Below are 18,536 nucleotides of genomic sequence, written 5' to 3'. Positions count from 1 at the left end.
GTGGCCCCCTTTGAGCCAGCAATCACGTCTCTCAGATCTCTGCTACTATCTTTCTACCTCCATCTCTGATCCCAACTCTGACTCTTCTACCTCCCTCTTGTAAGGACCCTGTGATTTATTGGGCACGGCTGGATAATCCGGGATCCTCTCCCCATCTCAAGATCCTTAATCATGTCTGCAAAGGCCCTTTTGCCACGTAAGGTAACATATTTATAGATTCCAGGGGTTAGAGCATGGATATTTTGGAGGGATGTTATCCTACTGATTGGGAAAAGCCCCCACCCAGGCAAAATGCACTGCTGATTGGATACATGTGAAGCTTACGGCTGATCCTACTAATCCCACTGTGTGTTTGGTTTTTGTTTTTTTTTTCTGAGACAGAGTCTCACTTTGTTGCCCAGGCCAGAGTGAGTGCCGTGGCGTCAGCCTCGGTCACAGCAACCTCAAACTCCTGGGCTCAAGCGATCCTCCTGCCTCAGCCTCCCAAGTAGCTGGGACTACAGGCATGCACCACCATGCCCGGCTAATGTTTCCTATATGTATTAGTTGTCCAATTAATTTCTTTCTATTTATAGTAGAGATGGGTCTCCCTCTTGCTCAGGCTGGTTTCAAACTCCTGACCTTGAGCAATCTGCCAGCCTTGGCCTCCCAGAGAGCTAGGATTACAGGCGTGAGCCACCGCGCCCAGCCTAATCCCACTGTGAACTGGATAATTTTGCATAGTTGATTGGTTGCGTGTGACCCAAGAAATGTATAAGACTGGAGAGAAATAAGGAAGCGATGCTCAGAATTTGGTGGCCTGCCCCCCTGAGCCCGCCGGCGAAATAAAAGCTGATTCTCCAACCCTCTGTGTGCCGCTGGGTTCTTTCCCTGGTCAATCGCTGGCCACTTGCTGGAACTCTACCTTTAGTCTACCGTTATTCTACACTTGCCTAACTTGAAAAAACTTGGTCTCTGAAGGACCTTAATTTATGATGTGGGATATCTGTCCCTTCTTCAAAACACTCATCGGCCGTTGTCCGAACAACTGCTTCATCGTGTGGAGGCTGACTTTCATCTCCACATAAAGCCTTTTGTTTAGGGCTCAGGTTTAAGGTTCATGGGGCCTTGACATTTAAAGTTCAGGAGCTCTAGACTGGAGACCCTACAGGGAGACTTAGGTCTTGAGGGAGTGACCTCAATTCCGGGAGTAGGTGCTGAGACTCAGAGAAATGTGTGGCTTGAATTTCGACCAGGGTTCAGGCAGCAGAAGGCAATGGCAATAGGGAAGTTTAGCAATCACTTTTTCGAGAAGGATAAAAAAGCAGAAGTGGTCTTGTCTACACACTTAACCTTAGCTTCAAGGAGGAGAGAGAGCCGCAAAGACCTGTATGCTAGTCACCTGACTCAGAGGCCAAGGTCCTTCTGATTTGGCATCTAACAGTGCCCCTCCCTTTTCCAAGTGGGATTTATAGCAAAGAGCGAAGTGAGAAATAGATAAGTAGTAGCTGAAGGCCAAGGCCACAGTGTCCCCACCATATAACATAAAAACTTTCAGGTTATAGTAACAAGCTCTCTCTTAACTTTGTTCTTCCTCTCTTCTCTCCATTAACCAATGCGGTGTCCGTCTTGCCTTAACCTTATTTTAAAGGAAAGAGAAAGGTCACTAAATTCAGATGTCATCAGAGAAGAACTTTGGAACTTGGCATCCCCAGGGGTCTAGTCTATAGGGTGGGTGTTATCTGCTTCGTAGGCTTCCTGGTCACTAAAGACTCACATTCCAAGGCTAACTTCCCTCTTAGTCTGCCACCTGCTGCATAGACCAGACACAGTAAATACCTGAGACTCAGGAATGCGTCATCCTCAGTCCAAGCAGGTGGCAGTGGGCACACCTGAAGGAACAGAGTCCAGGCACGTTGCTGGCAGGAGCGATCAGCACAACAGACAGTTTCAGGAGAAGGAGTCCAGAGACAGGGCGCCATGACTTCTGAGAAAGGTAAAATAGATCTCAGGGGCTGGCAAACCCTGTATTCTTGAACAGCGAATCAAAAATCATGTGTGTGTGTGTGTGTGTGTGTGTGTGTGTGTGTGTGTGTGTGTCCTGTTCATGCTTGTGTCCTTAGTATTTTCCAATTTTCCTATCATTGACTAATATATTATTTTTAAATAAGATTTATCATTATTATGAAATATTTATATCTCCAAGTGATTTGGGCCAAATGACACTGAATCAGTGCTTGTTTCACCATAACAAAAAGTTAAGTAAAAATACAACTGTTTCAATAACAGTTTAAGATAAGAGCAGAAGTCATAGCACGAGGGCAACTTATTAACTAGAAAATGAATTGACAATGATTAACTGATAAATTAATGTGCAATTATTTGGTTATTTAGCAAGATTCACAAGAGAGGGAGAACACATCAGGATGTGTAAGTAAATGATTTCAGCTGAGGTGAGATTTGAGCAGAATCCTAAAAGAAAAGTAGAATTTAGATTGGCCAAGAGGAGGAGGAGATTCCAGGTTGATAGAATCCTATTGACAAACAGATTTGAGAGAATTTACAGAGACCTGTTTTTGGAATATAATGGTTAGGCTAGAGAAGAATTTATGGAAACAATCTGCAGTAAGACTAGAAAGCAAATGTGAAGTGATATTATAGAGGGCTCTGAACGCTAGGCTAAAGGAATGGAGGTTTATCTTTTTGGTAGAGAGAAAGTCTTCGGAGAGTTTCTGAATAGCATAGAGATGTCACTGAAATAGTGCTTTGTACTCTGGGAGGCCAAGGCGGGAGGATCGCTCAAGGTCAGGAGTTTGAAACCAGCTTGAGCAAAATTGAGACCCCTGTCTCTACTAAAAATAGAAAGAAATTAGCCGGACAACTAAAAATATATATAATATGCTGAAATAAAAAAATATATATATATATAGAAAAAATTAGCTGGGCATGGTGGCGCATGCCTGTAGTAGCTACTCGGGAGGCTGAGGCAGGAGGATTGCTTGAGCCCAGGAGTTCTAGGCTGCAATGAGCTATGATCATGCCATTGCACTCCAGCACTCCAACCTGGATGACAGAACGAGACCCTGTCTCTTAAAAATAAAAAAAAATAAATAAAAAACTTCAGTTTCCAATTCTTGCATTCCCCTGCTCAAAATGTACCCTGGATCTGGAGAAGAATGTGCCTGTACCCAAGGACTCTAAGACCTATTTAATCATCTATCAAATCACCAATAAAAACCCAATCTCCAGGGGATTCTATTTCAGAAAAAGGAGCAAGTTAGGGACTTTTGGTCAATCCATGCATTTTTGTCACAGATCTCAATTCTCTTCCAGGAAATGCTTTTTACTGTGTATGTTTTGTTTGTTTGTTTGTTTTGTGGTTTTTATTGATGGCAAATTGTTTTAGGAATTTAGTAGCTCTAGATGCTGGCTTCCATTCAATTTTCCAGAACCCTTGCTCAGTTACATTTCACGTGAATGGCTCAGACCTACTTATTGTAGAAAGCACCCATCGTGGCATATGGCTGGCTATCTATATGAAAAATAAAATATCAAAAAGTGTACCATCTACCTCTCTCTAGCTTTAAAAGCAGTAAAAGCCTCAGATTCATTTCAAAATGTTCTTCTGATTTTGGAGATACACTCCAACAGACCAGTTCAACTTGAGTTCTATATCATGTACCTAACCGTTTAGCTAACAATTTGACACTGATGGTGAGGATACATATATTCTAGGCTCCATTCAATAGTAGTGACTTAGTACAAAATGCAGTTAGTTCAAATGATCCTGGCTGGGATGCCAAATTTAGATGTTTATGTTATAAGTATCATTGCTTCCCCTTTTCCTCTGTTAAATATTTACACACACACACGCTTATATGTACACAGTATGCTAGGACACCGAGTGAGCATTTTTTTGCAACCCAAACTAAAAATTCATAGGCATATGTGTGGCAAACCAAATACCGTGTTTCCCCGAAAATAAGACCTACCCATAAAATAAGCCCTAGCAGGATTTCTAAGCATTTGCGCAATATAAGGCCTACCCCGAAAATAAGACCTAGTGCTGGGCACAGCTACGCAGCGCATCTGCACAACCCATGCATTTCGTCGCAGAGCAGTAAAGAAGACGAGCAGCCCTTCTCATCTGCCCCATGAGAGCTCTATTGCTTGACATGAGAGACTGGGGCCAATGGTTCTTAAGGAAATAGAGTCGCAAGAAATTCAGGATGGAATTCAGGGTTTGGAGAGTTATGATGATGTTCCAGAAGAAGACGACTTAACTATATTTGGATAAATGTAGATTGTTGTACCGTACTTAAACAAAAATAACACATTCCCTGAAAATAAGCCCTAGGGTGTCTTATTGAGAAAAATAAATATAAGACCCTGTCTTATTTTCGGGGAAACACGGTAGTAGACATAAGAAAGAAAAGCATTCTTACAGAGAAGGCTCTCACCTAGGGATTGGCAGAGAGAAGACCAATTCCTCAAGACTCTCAACTTGACATTTAATGTTGTGATGTTTTTGCTATTGCAATAAACATAAAACAGGCATCTTTCCTACACTCTAGGATTCTGATGCAATAATAATAGTGCTTATTGTTTATTAAGCATATGCTGTGTCAGGCACCATGCAAATGTTTTATATCATTGTGTTCTTAGTGTCTGCATTTGACAGATTAGGAAACCGAGGTTTAGAGAGGTTAGGGAACTTGCCAAATGTGTTTGAGAGAGTAATTGGCTAATTGGGATTATAGCCCATTTGCTTTCTGTTTCTAGAGCTTAAGAGTGTTGATTGCAACACTATGTTGCTTCCTCAGACTGCACTAATGCTCACGGATCTCTTAAGCTCATAAGACCCTTTGAGAGTCCAAATGAAGGGAATTGTTGATGTCTGCTGCCCCCTCTGGGGGATGGGGTCCACCCTCCACGCACGGTGAGGCCCGGGAGAGCATCTGAGCAAAGTGCTGCCTACATCACCCCAAACCCGGGGCCTCTGTTCTTTCCAGTCCAGGCTCTTGCCCAGGTAGTGATGCTGATTAGTCAGTCTGCCAGGTGAGGCACGATTTCATAACCAGGGATAGTGGATGGTGATGTGACCAGTGCCATCCACAGGAGTCACAGGACTGCAGTATATAAATCCTCAAATACACATGCTTCCTTTTGTGTTTTCAGACAAAAATCAAAGTCCATCAACACCTTTTCCTTTTTCTGTTTTCCAAATTACTGCACACCAATCCCTATTCCCCCGAAGCTGCCCATCTCTATGCCCGGATCAGGCCTCCGTCATGCCATAACGTGCACCTCCTGGATTTCCAGCTCATCACACGGGAAGCCATTGTAATCCGGGCTACTTTGGCACCCTGCAATGTTTTCTTGGTGATTGATCTAACGCTAAAGTTGGTTCCTTCCCCATGTATGCAAACTGTTTTATGCTTCAGGGATCCAGATTACATGAAGTACTAGACTTTCACTTTCCGATTGAGCACAGGGACAACAAATGGCATTCAACTGGTGCCTTTTTTTTTTCCTTTCTTTTTACTGTCTTTTTCTTCAGTTCTATTTTTTTAACACTAGCCAATTTTTCTTTGGATTATTTTTCTACTTATTCCTAAATAAATATCTGAAGTTGAACATACTATATTTGTTTACTATCAACTTTATTCTTCATAATTTAACTTCTTACAAAATAAGATTTTAAATTGTTGATATGGTAAAATTAATCTTCTAAAATTTACTCTTTTATGAGGAGACCATCTGGTATAAGTGAAAAGAACTTTGGAACTTTGGCATCAGACATATATACTATTTCTTTTCCTTTTTTTTTTTTTTTTTAAGAGAGACAGAGCCTCACTCTGTTGCTCAGGCTAGAGTGCAGTGGCACAATCATAGCTCATTGTAACCTTGAACTCCTGAGCTCAAGCCATCTTCCTGCCTCAGCCTCCTGAGTAGCTGTGACTACAAGTCCACTGCCATGCCCAGCTAATTTTTTTTTTCTTTGGTAGAGACGGGGGTCTCACTATGTTGCCCAGGCTGATCTTGAACTCTTGGCCTCAAGCAATCCTCCCACCTCAGCCTTCCAAAGTGCTGGGATTACAGGCATGAGCCACTGTGCTCGGCCTTGAATTACTATTTCTTAGACCTTAATGATTACATTTCCTGGACTTGTTGCATTAGAGTTTTGTTATTTCTGAATTAGGTGACAAAAATATTTTAATGGTTGAATGGGTTGTGGATGGACACACTTGAAGTTCTTACTCGAGGGGGAAGGGGGGCATGGGCAATATATGTAACCTTAACACTTGTACCCCCATAATACACTAAAATAAAAAAATAAAAATAAAAAAAATAAAAAAATAAAAGAATTAAAAATAAAAAACATGGTTAAATGGGTTGTGAAATAAATAAAGATGCTACTGCTATTGAGTTTGATCACAAGGTCGAAGGCATAAGCAAAAAAGAGAGAGGTTAAATAAGGTAGAAAAATAAGGAAGGGGAAATATGTTTGTACTGGATAGTAGTGAAGGTCATTCAATCATTTATTCAATAAATTAAATATCTATCTATTTTGGGCAGTGTGATAGTATCTGGAACAAGATATACACAATCCATATCTCATATAATTTACGACTTAGTGTTACTACAGTCATGCAAATAGGCAATCATGACACAGCATGATAATTGCTCTGATGAAGGAAGTACAGGAGACTATGAGGTCACATAGAAATTACACGTAGGAGCCTCTGAGAGGTGACTTCCCATTGCACTTAATCATGTCTGTTGGGGCCTTGGGGAGGATTACCTGGTTTGGGATTGGGTGTCTGGGCAAACAGATTTCAGCAGAGCCCTTAAAAATCTTGCTTTGCTCTGGCAAAAATGAGCTCGTTCAATACAATTAATCCAGGAGAGAGTCTTCTGATTCCATTTTCTGGCACGATTTGCAGGTTTGGAAGAATAGAGCACTTTTTCTTAGCAACTCAACTGGCATTTGGCTGTTATTTGACGTAATCATCTCTTGGTCAACAGGTCCTTCAGCCGGTGACCCCACTCTGAAGTAAGAATGAAACCATCACAGCGCACACTGAACTCAGTCAAGACTAAATGCTTTGTTTTCTCTCTTGAGCCATTGTGGTATCTGGCCTGTTAATTATGTTGGGTTGCACTTTGTTGCTTTGTTTTCTCTCTCTCGAGCCAAGTCAAGACCAAATGCATCTTTGCGAGCAGCAGGACTACAGCTTGCTTTATTGTTCCTTTTGGCATGGTTCCATTCTTGCCTTCTTTTTGCCTTTTCCAACTTCATTCTCTGTGATTATTGCTTTCTCTATCTTTGCTCTTATGTTCTTTGGTTTCTGTTTTAAATAAATTACCTTCTAGCTTTAATCTGTTACAGTTTTACTATTCTTCTTCTCTCTTTAAATCACATGGATTTCTTTTTTTTTTATAAATGAAACTCAAGATTTCATTGTTCTTTTTTCCCTGGAAAGTTCCATCTCTCTTTTTTTTTTTTTTTTAATAGAGAAGAGCTGTTGAATAATTAGTCACCCTGCTTATCTTCTTAGAAGACTATCTAGACTCTATTTTTTTTTTTTTTTTTTTTTGAGAGACAGAGTCTCGCTTTGTTGCCCAGACTAGAATGAGTGCCGTGGCGTCAGCCTAGCTCACAGCAACCTCAAACTCCTGGGCTCAAGCGATCCTGCTGCCTCAGCCTCCCGAGTAGCTGGGACTACAGGCATGTGCCACTATGCCTGGCTGATGTTTCCTATAAATATTAGTTGGCCAATTAATTTATTTCTATTTATAGTAGAGATGGGATCTCGCTCTTTCTCAGGCTGGTTTCGAACTCCTGACCTTGAGAAATCCGCCCTCCTCAGCCTCTCAGAGTGCTAGGATTACAGGCGTGAGCCACCTTGCCTGGCCTAAATCACATGTTTTGATAGCCATTAGTGCAATGTCTGGGGAACTCATTTTGTGACTTTGTTCTTTTCAGACTATCTGCCCATTTTCCAGACATATTATAATGGGGAGATCATGTTAAGGAATAAATTATCTCATGATAGGTGGAAGGATTGAGCTATGTGATAAATGAATGTGATACTTTAGGGATAGCGGGAACTGTTAGGAAGTAATAAGCTTATAACTTAACCACATGACAAAGAAGGGTCCTCAGCACAATCCTGTTTCCCCCAAGTCACAGACATGGATAGTGTTAAATCTAAAGATACCATTGACAGCCATCGGAATTTCTTTCTTACGAGGAATTACTATACAGAATTCTAATGTAGAAGAATCTTGAGGCTGAATTACTCTTTTCTTAGACTCGACAGTAGGATCTAGTTGGCAATTTGAGGTCTCAACACTTAAGAAAATATGGTTAAAGCCAGGTGTGGTGGCTTACATTTATAATCCTAGCATTTTGGGAAGCCAAGAATGGAGGATTGCTTGAAGTCAGGAGTTTGAGATCAGCCTGAGAAAGAGCAAAACCCCTGCCTCTACTAAAAATAGAAAAATTAGCCAGGTGTGGTTGCTCTCACCTGTAGTCCCAGCTACTTGGGAGGCTGAGGTAGGAGGATTGCTTGAGCCCAGGAGTTTGACATTGCTGTGAGCTGTTATGACACCACTGTACTCTAGTCTGGGTGACAGAGTGAGATTCTGTCAAGAAAAGAAAAGGAAAAAGAAAAGGAAAAAGAAAAGAAAAGAAAAGAAAGAAAAAATTCTGGGTAGAGTCCATCATTGAGGAATAGTAAAGATAAGAATTAGGACATGGTAGCTGTGGGTATGAAATAGAAAGATTAGGATATAGCCAGGTGTGGTGGCACCTGCCTGTAAGCTCAGCTACTCAGGAGACTGAAGCAGGAGGATCTTTGAGCCTAGGAATTCAAGGCCAGCCTGGGCAACATAACAAGACCTTGTCTAAAAAACAAAACAACAATATAAGGAGATTAGAATTTAACGAGGAAAGCTTTAAAAGAGAAACTAGGACACACTTATGCCTGAATTCAAGACTAAAATGCAATGGTGTTAGAGAGTGGTCACCAGATAACACAACTAGGAAAAAGACCTCTTCACTATGTTCGTAAGAGAAAATCTGATAATTCTAGCTAACTCTGAGGCATAGAAGAGAAAAAAGGTTGTCTGTGATGTCATGTTTCAGATCTGCCTGATAGAAGAGGGGACTAGGAAATGATGCCTAAGGTCCCCCTAAGGACTGCATGACAATGTGGGGTGTTTTTACATTCCAGGAGGAGAATTGAGCCCTGGGAATTTGAAGCCTTCTTTGACCCCAGAGAACTGCGCAAAGAGGCCTGTCTGCTCTATGAAATCAAGTGGGGCGCAAGCCACAGGATCTGGAGAAACACAGGCAAAAACACTGCCAGTCACGCTGAAGTAAACTTTATAGAAAAATTTACCTCAGAAAGAGATTCTGACTCTCCCATCAGCTGCTCCATCACCTGGTTCTTGTCCTGGAGTCCCTGTTGGGAATGTTCCAAAGCTATTAGAGAATTTCTGAGCCAACACCCCAGGGTGACTCTGGTCATCTACGTAGCACGGCTGTTTTGGCACGTGGATCAACAAAACCGGCAAGGACTCAGGGACCTCATCAACAGCGGGGTCACTGTCCAGGTTATGAGAGTCTCAGGTAAAAAACAGCACACTAAGAATCTCGATTGTTCATGAGAGACTGTGGAGGTAGCCGCTGTTTGTAGGCCAGAAGATTGGTTATCTCAGACCGGAAGTCTCAGAAGTGAAAGTCTGGAATAATGTGAGAAAGGCCTAGGTCTGAAATTCCTGGCAAGGAAAGTATCGAAAATAACAACTCCTTTCTATTGCCAAGGTGCCTTACAAAAAGGACAAAAGAATTTAAAAAATAAAAAAAAAAGAAAATAAGAACTCCTTTCTTCAGTCTTGCCACTGGGGCCTCTCAGCCATCTTCAGATGAGCTGCTTTATTCTTTGCAGGGAGCCTAGCCACCCCCAGCAGCAAATAGGTCAGAGGTTTTATGTGTGGTACACTTCACGTTGGGGCTCCCTCGAAGTAATTTAACCATCGTGCTTACTGAATGGTCCAGATTTGTGTTTCCATAGAGTACTGTCACTGCTGGAGGAATTTTGTCAACTACCCACCTGGGAAAGAAGCTTCCTGTCCAACATACCCACCTCTGTGGACGACGCTGTATGCACTGGAACTGCACTGCATAATCCTGGCAAGTTACTTTAAGGGGCACAGATTCTAATGCAAAAAGAAGTTCCTTCTTCAAAGTTTTTGTTTCTTGGTTTTTATTGAGACTGGGTTTCACTCTGTCACCCAGGCTGGAGTGAAGTGGCATAATCACACATCACCACAGCTTCTGGGCTCAAGCAATCCTCTTGGCTCAGCGTCTCAAGTAGCTGGGACTACAGGTGCTCACCATCATGCCCCGCTATTATTTAATTTGTGTTGAGATGGGTTTTCACTATGTTGCCCAGGCTGGTCTCAACCTCCTGGCCTCAAGTGATCCTCCTGCCTTGGCCTCCCAAATTTTTAGGGTTACAGGGGTTACGGGAATGAGCCACCACACTCAATCTTTTTTTTTTTTTTTTGTTGAGACAGGGTATCACTTTGTTGTCCAGGCTAGAGTGAGTGCCGTGGCGTCAGCCTAGCTCACAGCAACCTCAAACTCCTGGGCTCGAGCAATCCTTCTGCCTCAGCCTCCCGAGTAGCTGGGACTACAGGCATGAGCCACCATCCCCGGCTAATTTTTTTTTTATATATATATCAGTTGGCCAATTAATTTCTTTCTATTTATAGTAGAGACGGGGTCTCGCTCTTGCTCAGGCTGGTTTTGAACTCCTGACCTTGAGCAATCCGCCCGCCTCGGACTCCCAAGAGCTAGGATTACAGGCGTGAGCCACCTCGCCCGGCCAATCTTTTTTTTTTTTTTTGAGACAGTCTTTTGCCCAGGTTAGAATGCCCTAGTATCAGCCTAGCTCACAGTAACCTCAAACTCCTGGGCTCAAGCAATCCTCTTGCTTCATCTTCCCGAGTAGCTGGAACTACAGACGTGTGCCACCATGCCCAGCTAGTTTTTTCTATTTTTAGTAAAGACAGGGTCTCACTCTTGCTGAGGCTGGTCTCAAACTCCTGACTTCAAGTGATCCTCCTACCTCAGCCTCCCAGAGTGCTAGGATTACAGGTATGAGCCACCACACCCTGCCAAAATTCTTTCCTGAGGATTTTGGCACATATTCTTATCATATTTTTGCCATTTATATTGAAATTGAGTTATTTAACTAGTTGGTCCATCTTAAGAAAACTTGAGAACAAGGACATTTCTTTGTGGGGGCTGGGCGTGGTGGCTCATGCCTGTAATCCTAGCACTCTGGGAGGCTGAGGAGGGTGGATTGCTCAAGGTCAGGAGTTCAAAACCAGCCTGAGCAAGAGGGAGACCCCGTCTCTACTAAAAATACAAAGAAATTAATTAGACAACTAAACATATATACAAAAAATTAGCCGGGCATGGTGGCACGTGCCTGTAGTCCCAGCTACTCGGGAGGCTGAGGCAGGAGGATTGCTTGAGCCCAGGAGTTTGAGGTTGCTGTGAGCTAGGCTGACACCATGGCACTCTAGCCCGAGCAACAGAGTGAGATTCTGTCTCAAAAAAAAAAAGACCTAAAACAGTAATTCAAGGCCAAGCACGGTGGCTCACACCTGTAATCCCAGCACTTTGGGAGCCTGAGGTGGGAGGATTGCTTGAGGCCAAGAGTTCAAGACCAGCCTGGACAGCATAGTGAGACCCCCATCTCTACCAGAAAAAAAAAATTTTTTCTTTGTGGGAAGTAAGTGGGAAATGGGAATTTGGGTAAAGTGGTCTCAGATATATGTGGATTCCTTTATTTATTCCATTTTATCATTATAATTGTTGTTATTACAACACACAAAGCTCTATAGTATTTCGAATATTGTCATCTTATTGAATAAATGCAGGTGTCTCATTTGGAGTCTCTTGAAAGTAGTTCAGTGGTCTTCTAATTGACATTTTAAATGTTCGTGGTAATAATAGTATTAATTAAAGTTTTTATCCTAAGAATGAAATATAATCCTTTTTTATTCCAGAGTCTTCCACCCTGTTTAAAGATTTCAAGAAAACGTCAAAATCAGCTTACATTTTTCAGACTTACTCTTCAAAATTGCCATTACCAAACGATTCCGCCCCACATCCTTTTAGCCACAGGGTTGATTCAGCCTTCTGTGACTTGGAGATGAAGAGAATGGTTCCTTGCCCGGACTGTCTCAAGAAGGAACAATTGCAATCCACTAAAGAGTGAATGCCATTAAGAATCTAGAAATGTTCACAAATTATCCCAAAACTTTGTAGCTTAAAACAATAATAAATATTTATTATCTCTCACAGTTGCTGTGAGTCAGGAATTTAGGAGCAACTTATCTGTCTGTTCCTTGCTTGGGGTCCCCCATATGGTTGCAGTCAAGATATCAGGCAGGAGTTAGGCGTGGTGGTGCATGCCTGTAGTCCCAGTTACTCAGGAGGCTGAGGCGGGAGGATTGCTTGAGCCCAGGCATTCGAGGCTGCAGTGAGTTATCATTGCACCACCACACTCCAGCCTGGGTAATAGAGTGAGACCCTGTCTCAAAAAAGAAAAAGGAAAAAAAGATGTCAGCCAGGTTTGTAGTGATCTGAAGGCTTGGGTGAGGCTAAAAATGTGCTTCCCAGGTAGCCCATTGACATGGCTGCCAAGTTGGTGTTCCTGGCTGTGGGAAGGTCTCAGTTTCTTGCCACATGGGGCTCTCCACAGGCCTGCTTGAAAGTCCTCATGACATGGCAGCTGGCTCCCTACAGGGCAAGTGGTCTAAGAGAGACCAAAGTAGAAATTTCCATGGCCTGTAGTGACTTAGTCTTGGAATAATATCCCATTTCTTCTGCAATATTATATTGGTCACACAAGCCAGACATGACTCTGCAGGAGGGAACTGCACACAAGGACCTGAATCTCAGGAAATGAGAATCACTGGAAGCCATCTAGGATGTCCCCTGTAGGGACTCTCTCTGTGTTTTCAGGACAAAAAATTACATGGAGCCAATTTCTAAAAACACAGCTAGATGCTGCCTAAAATATTGAAGCTTGCTTCCCAGTCATAAATACATAATAAATGTGAACGTAATATGAAAAAAATAAAAACACAGCTAGAGAGAAACAAAGGACAAAGTAGCATTTATTTTTATTTGTTTCTGATTTAGAACATCATAAGATTTAATAAATGATTTATTCATCAGAATTTATAGGATGATTTATTGTTATAATGACAATAACTCCAAAATTTGAGTAGCTTAACACAAAAAAGATTTATTTCCTGCTCTCATTGCAGTTTATTGCCAGCTGAGTGGGAAAGTCAGGCCTCCGAGTCCTCTACTGAATTATCTGCACTGAGCCAGCAGCGGGGCAGGGGGAGCATTGCAATAGTGTGGAAGAGTGTTTTTAGGGTCAAGAACTGGCGAGCATCACAGACACAACCAGGAGAAGGCCGGGGAGGATGGAGACAGAGATTGGGGCTGAGCCAAGGAAGGCCAGCAGCCTCCAGAAGCTGCCTGGGCAGCGTCATCCGAGCGCCACCTAAGTCAGAACAGGTGTCAACCAAGTACACAGCCAGTCTGGTCACACTCTGTCGTACTGGCTGAGTATCAGCCCAACCTATAACACATACATATTAGGATCATTTAATGACATCTTTGAGCACACTCTGTTGTCCTGGGTAGAGTGCAGTGGCATAATCATAGCTCACTGCAAGCTGAAACTCCTGGGCTCAAGTGAGCCTCCTGCCTCAGCCTCCTGCATAGCTGGGACTGCAGGCATGTGCCACCATGCCCGGCTAATTTTTTCTATTTTTGGTAGAGGCAGGGTCTCCCTCTTGCTCAGGCTGGTCTCAAACTCCTGACCTCAAGTGATCCTCTGGCCTCAGCCTCCCAGAGTGCTGGGATTACAGGTGAGAGCCACCACACCCTGCCCCCACTTCCATTTAAAAATTCTATCTAGTATTTTCTCCATGTGCATGGATTGTCAAAGCTTATTGAAAGCAGGGACTTTGTCCATTTATAAATTTAAAAAGTTTTTCATATTTCCCCATTGATGTTGGTCACAATGCTATGCACATATTAATAGTATAGTTGGTCAGTAAATATTTGGCAGAATGAATGAATAATTAACAGGCTCAGTATTTCTGTCTAATGAAATCTTAAAAATAACCATTGACTGTACCACAGAGTGATTCTTAGTAAAGTGGAATAAGAACACCGTAGGCTACTGCAATAGACTAAGCAAGAGATGTCCATGGTTTGCACTAAGGTGTAGCAATGTTTTCCAGCCAAAGACCGCCTGGAACACACCTGGGTTCCTTACTCATTGCAGGGAGGAAGGACACATATTGTGGGAGCCATGAGGTGTCTCAGGGAGAGGGTGTTAGAAAGAAACAGTTATAGAATTTGGGCTTTGGAGGGTAGGGGGGCATGGGCAATATATGTAACCTTAACACTTGTACCCCCATAATACACTAAAAAAATTATATATATATATAAAGAATCTGGGCTTTGGTTAGGAGATTTGAGGGGAAGGTGAAAGAAAATGAAGATTTGTTCTGGATCTGACGGTGTTAGGAAATGGGGTCGATTGCATGGCTGGGTATGTGAATAAACGTTCCCTCTAGAGAGGGCAGACCAGGACAAGAACAAAGCTGTAATTGGTAGAGAAGTAGCAGTTACTCATTTTAGCTAAGAGAGGGAGTGTTTGATACTTCGTGGGCAGCACAGTGACCTTGTCTGTGTTTAGACAAAATTATGAAATGGCTTTGTTTCCCCTTATCACCGTCTCAGAGTAACCTTGTCTGAGGGTGGTATTCTATAAGATTGTTTATGTCCAACAAGAAAATAATATGGCCTAGTTGTGAGTGTCGAGCCAGTTTTCAACTCTCAGGGGCTGTTTTCATCTTTCTCAGGTGGCAGTAGAAGAGACAGGAAGTCTGCACAACTGGCTATGGGGCAGAGGGTGATATCAGTGGTGATTTCTAGGTTTCTATCTTGCAAACAGAAAGGATGGCAATGCTGATAGTACCGGCTTTGTATTTATTATCTTCCAATTTAATACTTACCCAACAACATGTGAGATGTTAACATTATCATACCCATTTTACAGATGAGAAAATAAGGCTTTATAGGGGATAATTATCACAAGGAACCAGAATTCAAATTTAGGTTTGCCTGGCTCCAAAATCATACTGACTTTTTTTGTTTGTTTTGAGACAGAGTCTCACTGTGTTGCCCAGGCTAGAGTGAGTGCCGTGGCGTCAGCCTAGCTCACAGCAACCTCAAACTCCTGGGCTCAAGCAATCCTCCTGCCTCAGCCTCCCGAGTAGCTGGGACTACAGGCATGCGCCACCATGCCTGGCTAATTTTTTCTATTTTATGTATTAGTTGGCCAATTAAATTCTTTCTATTTATAGTAGAGACGGGGTCTCGCTCTTGCTCAGGCTGGTTTCGAACTCCTGACCTCGAGCAATCCGCCCGCCTCGGCCTCCGAGAGTGCTAGGATTACAGGAGTGAGCCACTGCGCCCGGCCTCATACCGATTTTTAGCCACTTCGGCAGGGAGCTCACCGGCTGCGACACCTGGCCCGCGGCGGCACTCACAGTCGCACGGTGGTCTGTGCTGTGCACTGACGGCGACTCCGTTTTGCTCTTGTGTGACGGGGACAGCTTGAAAGCCCTGAAAGCTTGTTTTACTTTACAGGCAGCTTTACTTGTAATGTAAACCGGAATAGGTAACATATACACATGTGTTTTCATTACGTTATTTTTAAATGTTCACAATTTTATTTGGATAACTGAAAAATTAGAAAAGTCATATCACGGCTGTTGGCTAAAGTCGACGCTCGGCTGTGCGCGTTCATCTGTGGCTGTCGACTATAGTCGACACTTGTACAGAAGTGGTTAACAATTTAAGGTAAAATTTACATAATTCAACTAATTCTGGACCATTTTCGTCACCCCAGGAAAAAAAAAAAGCCATTCACTTTAAGTAGACAATCCCAATTCCTCCCTCCCTGCAGCCTATGGCAATCGCAAATCTTTCTGTCTTTATGGAATTTCCTACTCTGAACATTTCACATAAATGTCATCATATAGTGTGTGGCCTTTTTTATCTGACTTCTTTCACATAGCATGTTTTGAAGGTTCATTCACGTAGCATGTATCGGTACTTTATTCCTTTTTATGGCTGAATAAAACTCCATTTTGGGGCCGGGCGCGGTGGCTCACGCCTGTAATCCTAGCTCTCTGGGAGGCCGAGGCGGGCGGATTGCTCGAGGTCAGGAGTTCGAAACCAGCCTGAACAAGAGCGAGACCCCGTCTCTACTATAAATAGAAAGAAACTAATTGGCCAACTAATATATATAGAAAAATATTAGCCGGGCATGGTGGCGCATGCCTGTAGTCCCAGCTACTTGGGAGGCTGAGGCAGCAGGATTGCTTGAGCCCAGGAGTTTGAGGTTGCTGTGAGCTAGGCTGACGCCACGGCACTCACTCTAGCCTGGGCAACAAAGTGAGACTCTGTCTCAAAAAAAAAAAAAAAACAAAAAAACCCTCCATTTTGTAGATATACCACTTATCTACCTATAGGTAGATAAAACTTTGTTCATTCATCAGTTGATAGACATTCAGGCGTGTCTGCTTTTTGGCTATTATGAATATTGCTGTTTTGAATATTCATGTATGAGTTTTTGCTTGATCATGTTTCTAATTCTTTTATTTTTTATGTTTATTTAATTTTTTAATATGGGGGAGTGAGAAGGTGGGGTTCAGTTTTATTTATTTATTTTTTGTGTGTGAGACAGAGACTCACTCTGTCACCCTGGCTAGAGTGCAGTGGTGTCATTATAGCTCATTGCAGTCTCAAACTCCTGGGCTCAAGCAATCCTTCTGCCTCAGCCTCTCGAGTAGCTGGAAATACAGGCATGAGCCACTATGCCTGGCTAATTTTTTTTTTTTTTGAGATAGAGTCTCACTTTGTTGCCCAGGCTAGAGTGAGTGCCGTGGCGTCAGCCTAGCTCACAGCAACCTCAGACTCCTGGGCTCAAGCAGTCCTTCTGCCTCAGCCTCCCGAGTAGCTGGGACTACAGGCATGCGCCACCATGCCCGGCTCATTTTTTTCTATATATATATTAGTTGGCCAATTAATTTCTTTCTATTTATAGTAGAGACAGGGTCTCGCTCTTGCTTAGGTTGGTTTTGAACTCCTGACCTCGAACAATCCGCCCGCCTCAGCCTCCCGCAGTGCTAGGATTACAGGCGTGAGCCACCTCGCCTGGCCTCAGGATATTTTAAAGTATACGAATAAACAGCCAGATGAAGACACATGTAGAGTGAGGTCTGGAAGGGTCCCCAGCACAGAAACTTCTGTCCCCCTGGAGTGGGGGTGCACCGACTCCCAGCACGTGGACGAGCTCTTGTTCGCTTCCCTGTAAGCCCCTAGCTATTTAACTATCGGGAAGCTCCCTGAACCCTGACTGCTTGGGCCTTTTATGGAGACTTCATTGGATTGACATGACAACATGGATTGTCCATGCAACATGGACAACCGTGTGGACAATAAAGATATGATCTGACACTAATAGACCGAGTGGGGAAACCCAGGAAGACCTATCTGTTCAGATTCTTCTTGGCCTCTCTGGGCAGCATTCCTCCCCAGGGTATGGGGCAGGACGTTCTCTGGAACAAGGGCTTGATGACCTACAATCAAATGAGGTAGGTCAGATCATTTCCTTATGGCCAATTTTTATGAAGAAAGGTTGGGGAGGTAGAATAATATTTTTAGATCTTATGGCTGGTTTTGGGGAAAAGGAGTTCTGGTTTCTAAGATCTGCCTTATGAAGGAGGGGAACTAGCTTCTATGGTTAGCGTCGGGGGAAAATGAGGGACCACAGATAGGAGCACGGGAGAAACTCAGAGAGAAATCTTTGCTTCGGAGGCCTAAAGCACCCCAACTTTATGACTTCAGACTTCCACAAGGGCCGTGAGAGTTATGAGCCAGGGACTGTGGATTAGAACATAATATAACCTATAATATCACAACCCTTATCAGATACATGATTTACAAATTATTTTCTCTCATCCTGTGGATTGTCTTTTCACTTTCTTACTGGTGTCCTTTGGTGCACAAAGGTATTTTTTTTAATTTTAATGAAATTTAATTCATCTATATTTTTTCTTTTGTTGCTTGTGCTTATAGTGTTGTATTTAAGAAACCATTGCCTGACCTGAGTCATACAGATTTTCACCCTTGTTTCCTTCTAAGAGTTTATAGTTTCAGCTCTTACATTTAGATATTTGATAAATTGAGTTAATTTTTGTATATGGTGCACGGTAGAGGCCCAAAGTTATTCTTTCCCGTGTGATAGCCAATTGGCCCAGCATGATGTATTGACGAGACAATTCTTTCCCCATGGAATGGTCCTTGTACCCTTGTCAGAAACCAGTTGACCATGATGTGTGGGTTCATTTCTGGACACTCAAGTTTA

General features: G+C 42.8%; 1 protein-coding gene across 1 annotated transcript; it reads left to right on the top strand.

Annotated features, from left to right (window-relative positions):
- Positions 1-1,876: 1,876 nt before the first annotated feature.
- On the top strand, positions 1,877-12,365 carry APOBEC1 (apolipoprotein B mRNA editing enzyme catalytic subunit 1). Its single transcript, XM_012777627.2, has 5 exons — positions 1,877-1,975; positions 7,009-7,036; positions 9,222-9,619; positions 10,065-10,183; positions 12,073-12,365. Exons 1-5 carry the CDS (start codon positions 1,960-1,962, stop codon positions 12,220-12,222), a joined length of 711 nt encoding a protein of 236 aa, XP_012633081.1. The 5' UTR covers positions 1,877-1,959; the 3' UTR covers positions 12,223-12,365.
- The last annotated feature ends 6,171 nt before the right edge of the window (positions 12,366-18,536 follow it).

Source organism: Microcebus murinus, chromosome 10 (assembly GCF_040939455.1).
Source record: "Microcebus murinus isolate Inina chromosome 10, M.murinus_Inina_mat1.0, whole genome shotgun sequence".
NCBI classification, from domain to species: Eukaryota; Metazoa; Chordata; class Mammalia; order Primates; family Cheirogaleidae; genus Microcebus; species Microcebus murinus.
The sequence above is the reverse complement of the archived record's forward strand: the minus strand, read 5'-3'. Positions and strand labels throughout refer to the sequence as shown.

What these genes read in the sequence shown, in the direction of transcription:
- APOBEC1 (XM_012777627.2), top strand. An exon ending in CCAGGTTATGAGAGTCTCAG is followed by an intron (nt 9,620 to 10,064) that starts GTAAAAAACAGC and finishes GTGTTTCCATAG; the next exon opens with AGTACTGTCACTGCTGGAGG. An exon ending in AACTGCACTGCATAATCCTG is followed by an intron (nt 10,184 to 12,072) that starts GCAAGTTACTTT and finishes TTTTTATTCCAG; the next exon opens with AGTCTTCCACCCTGTTTAAA.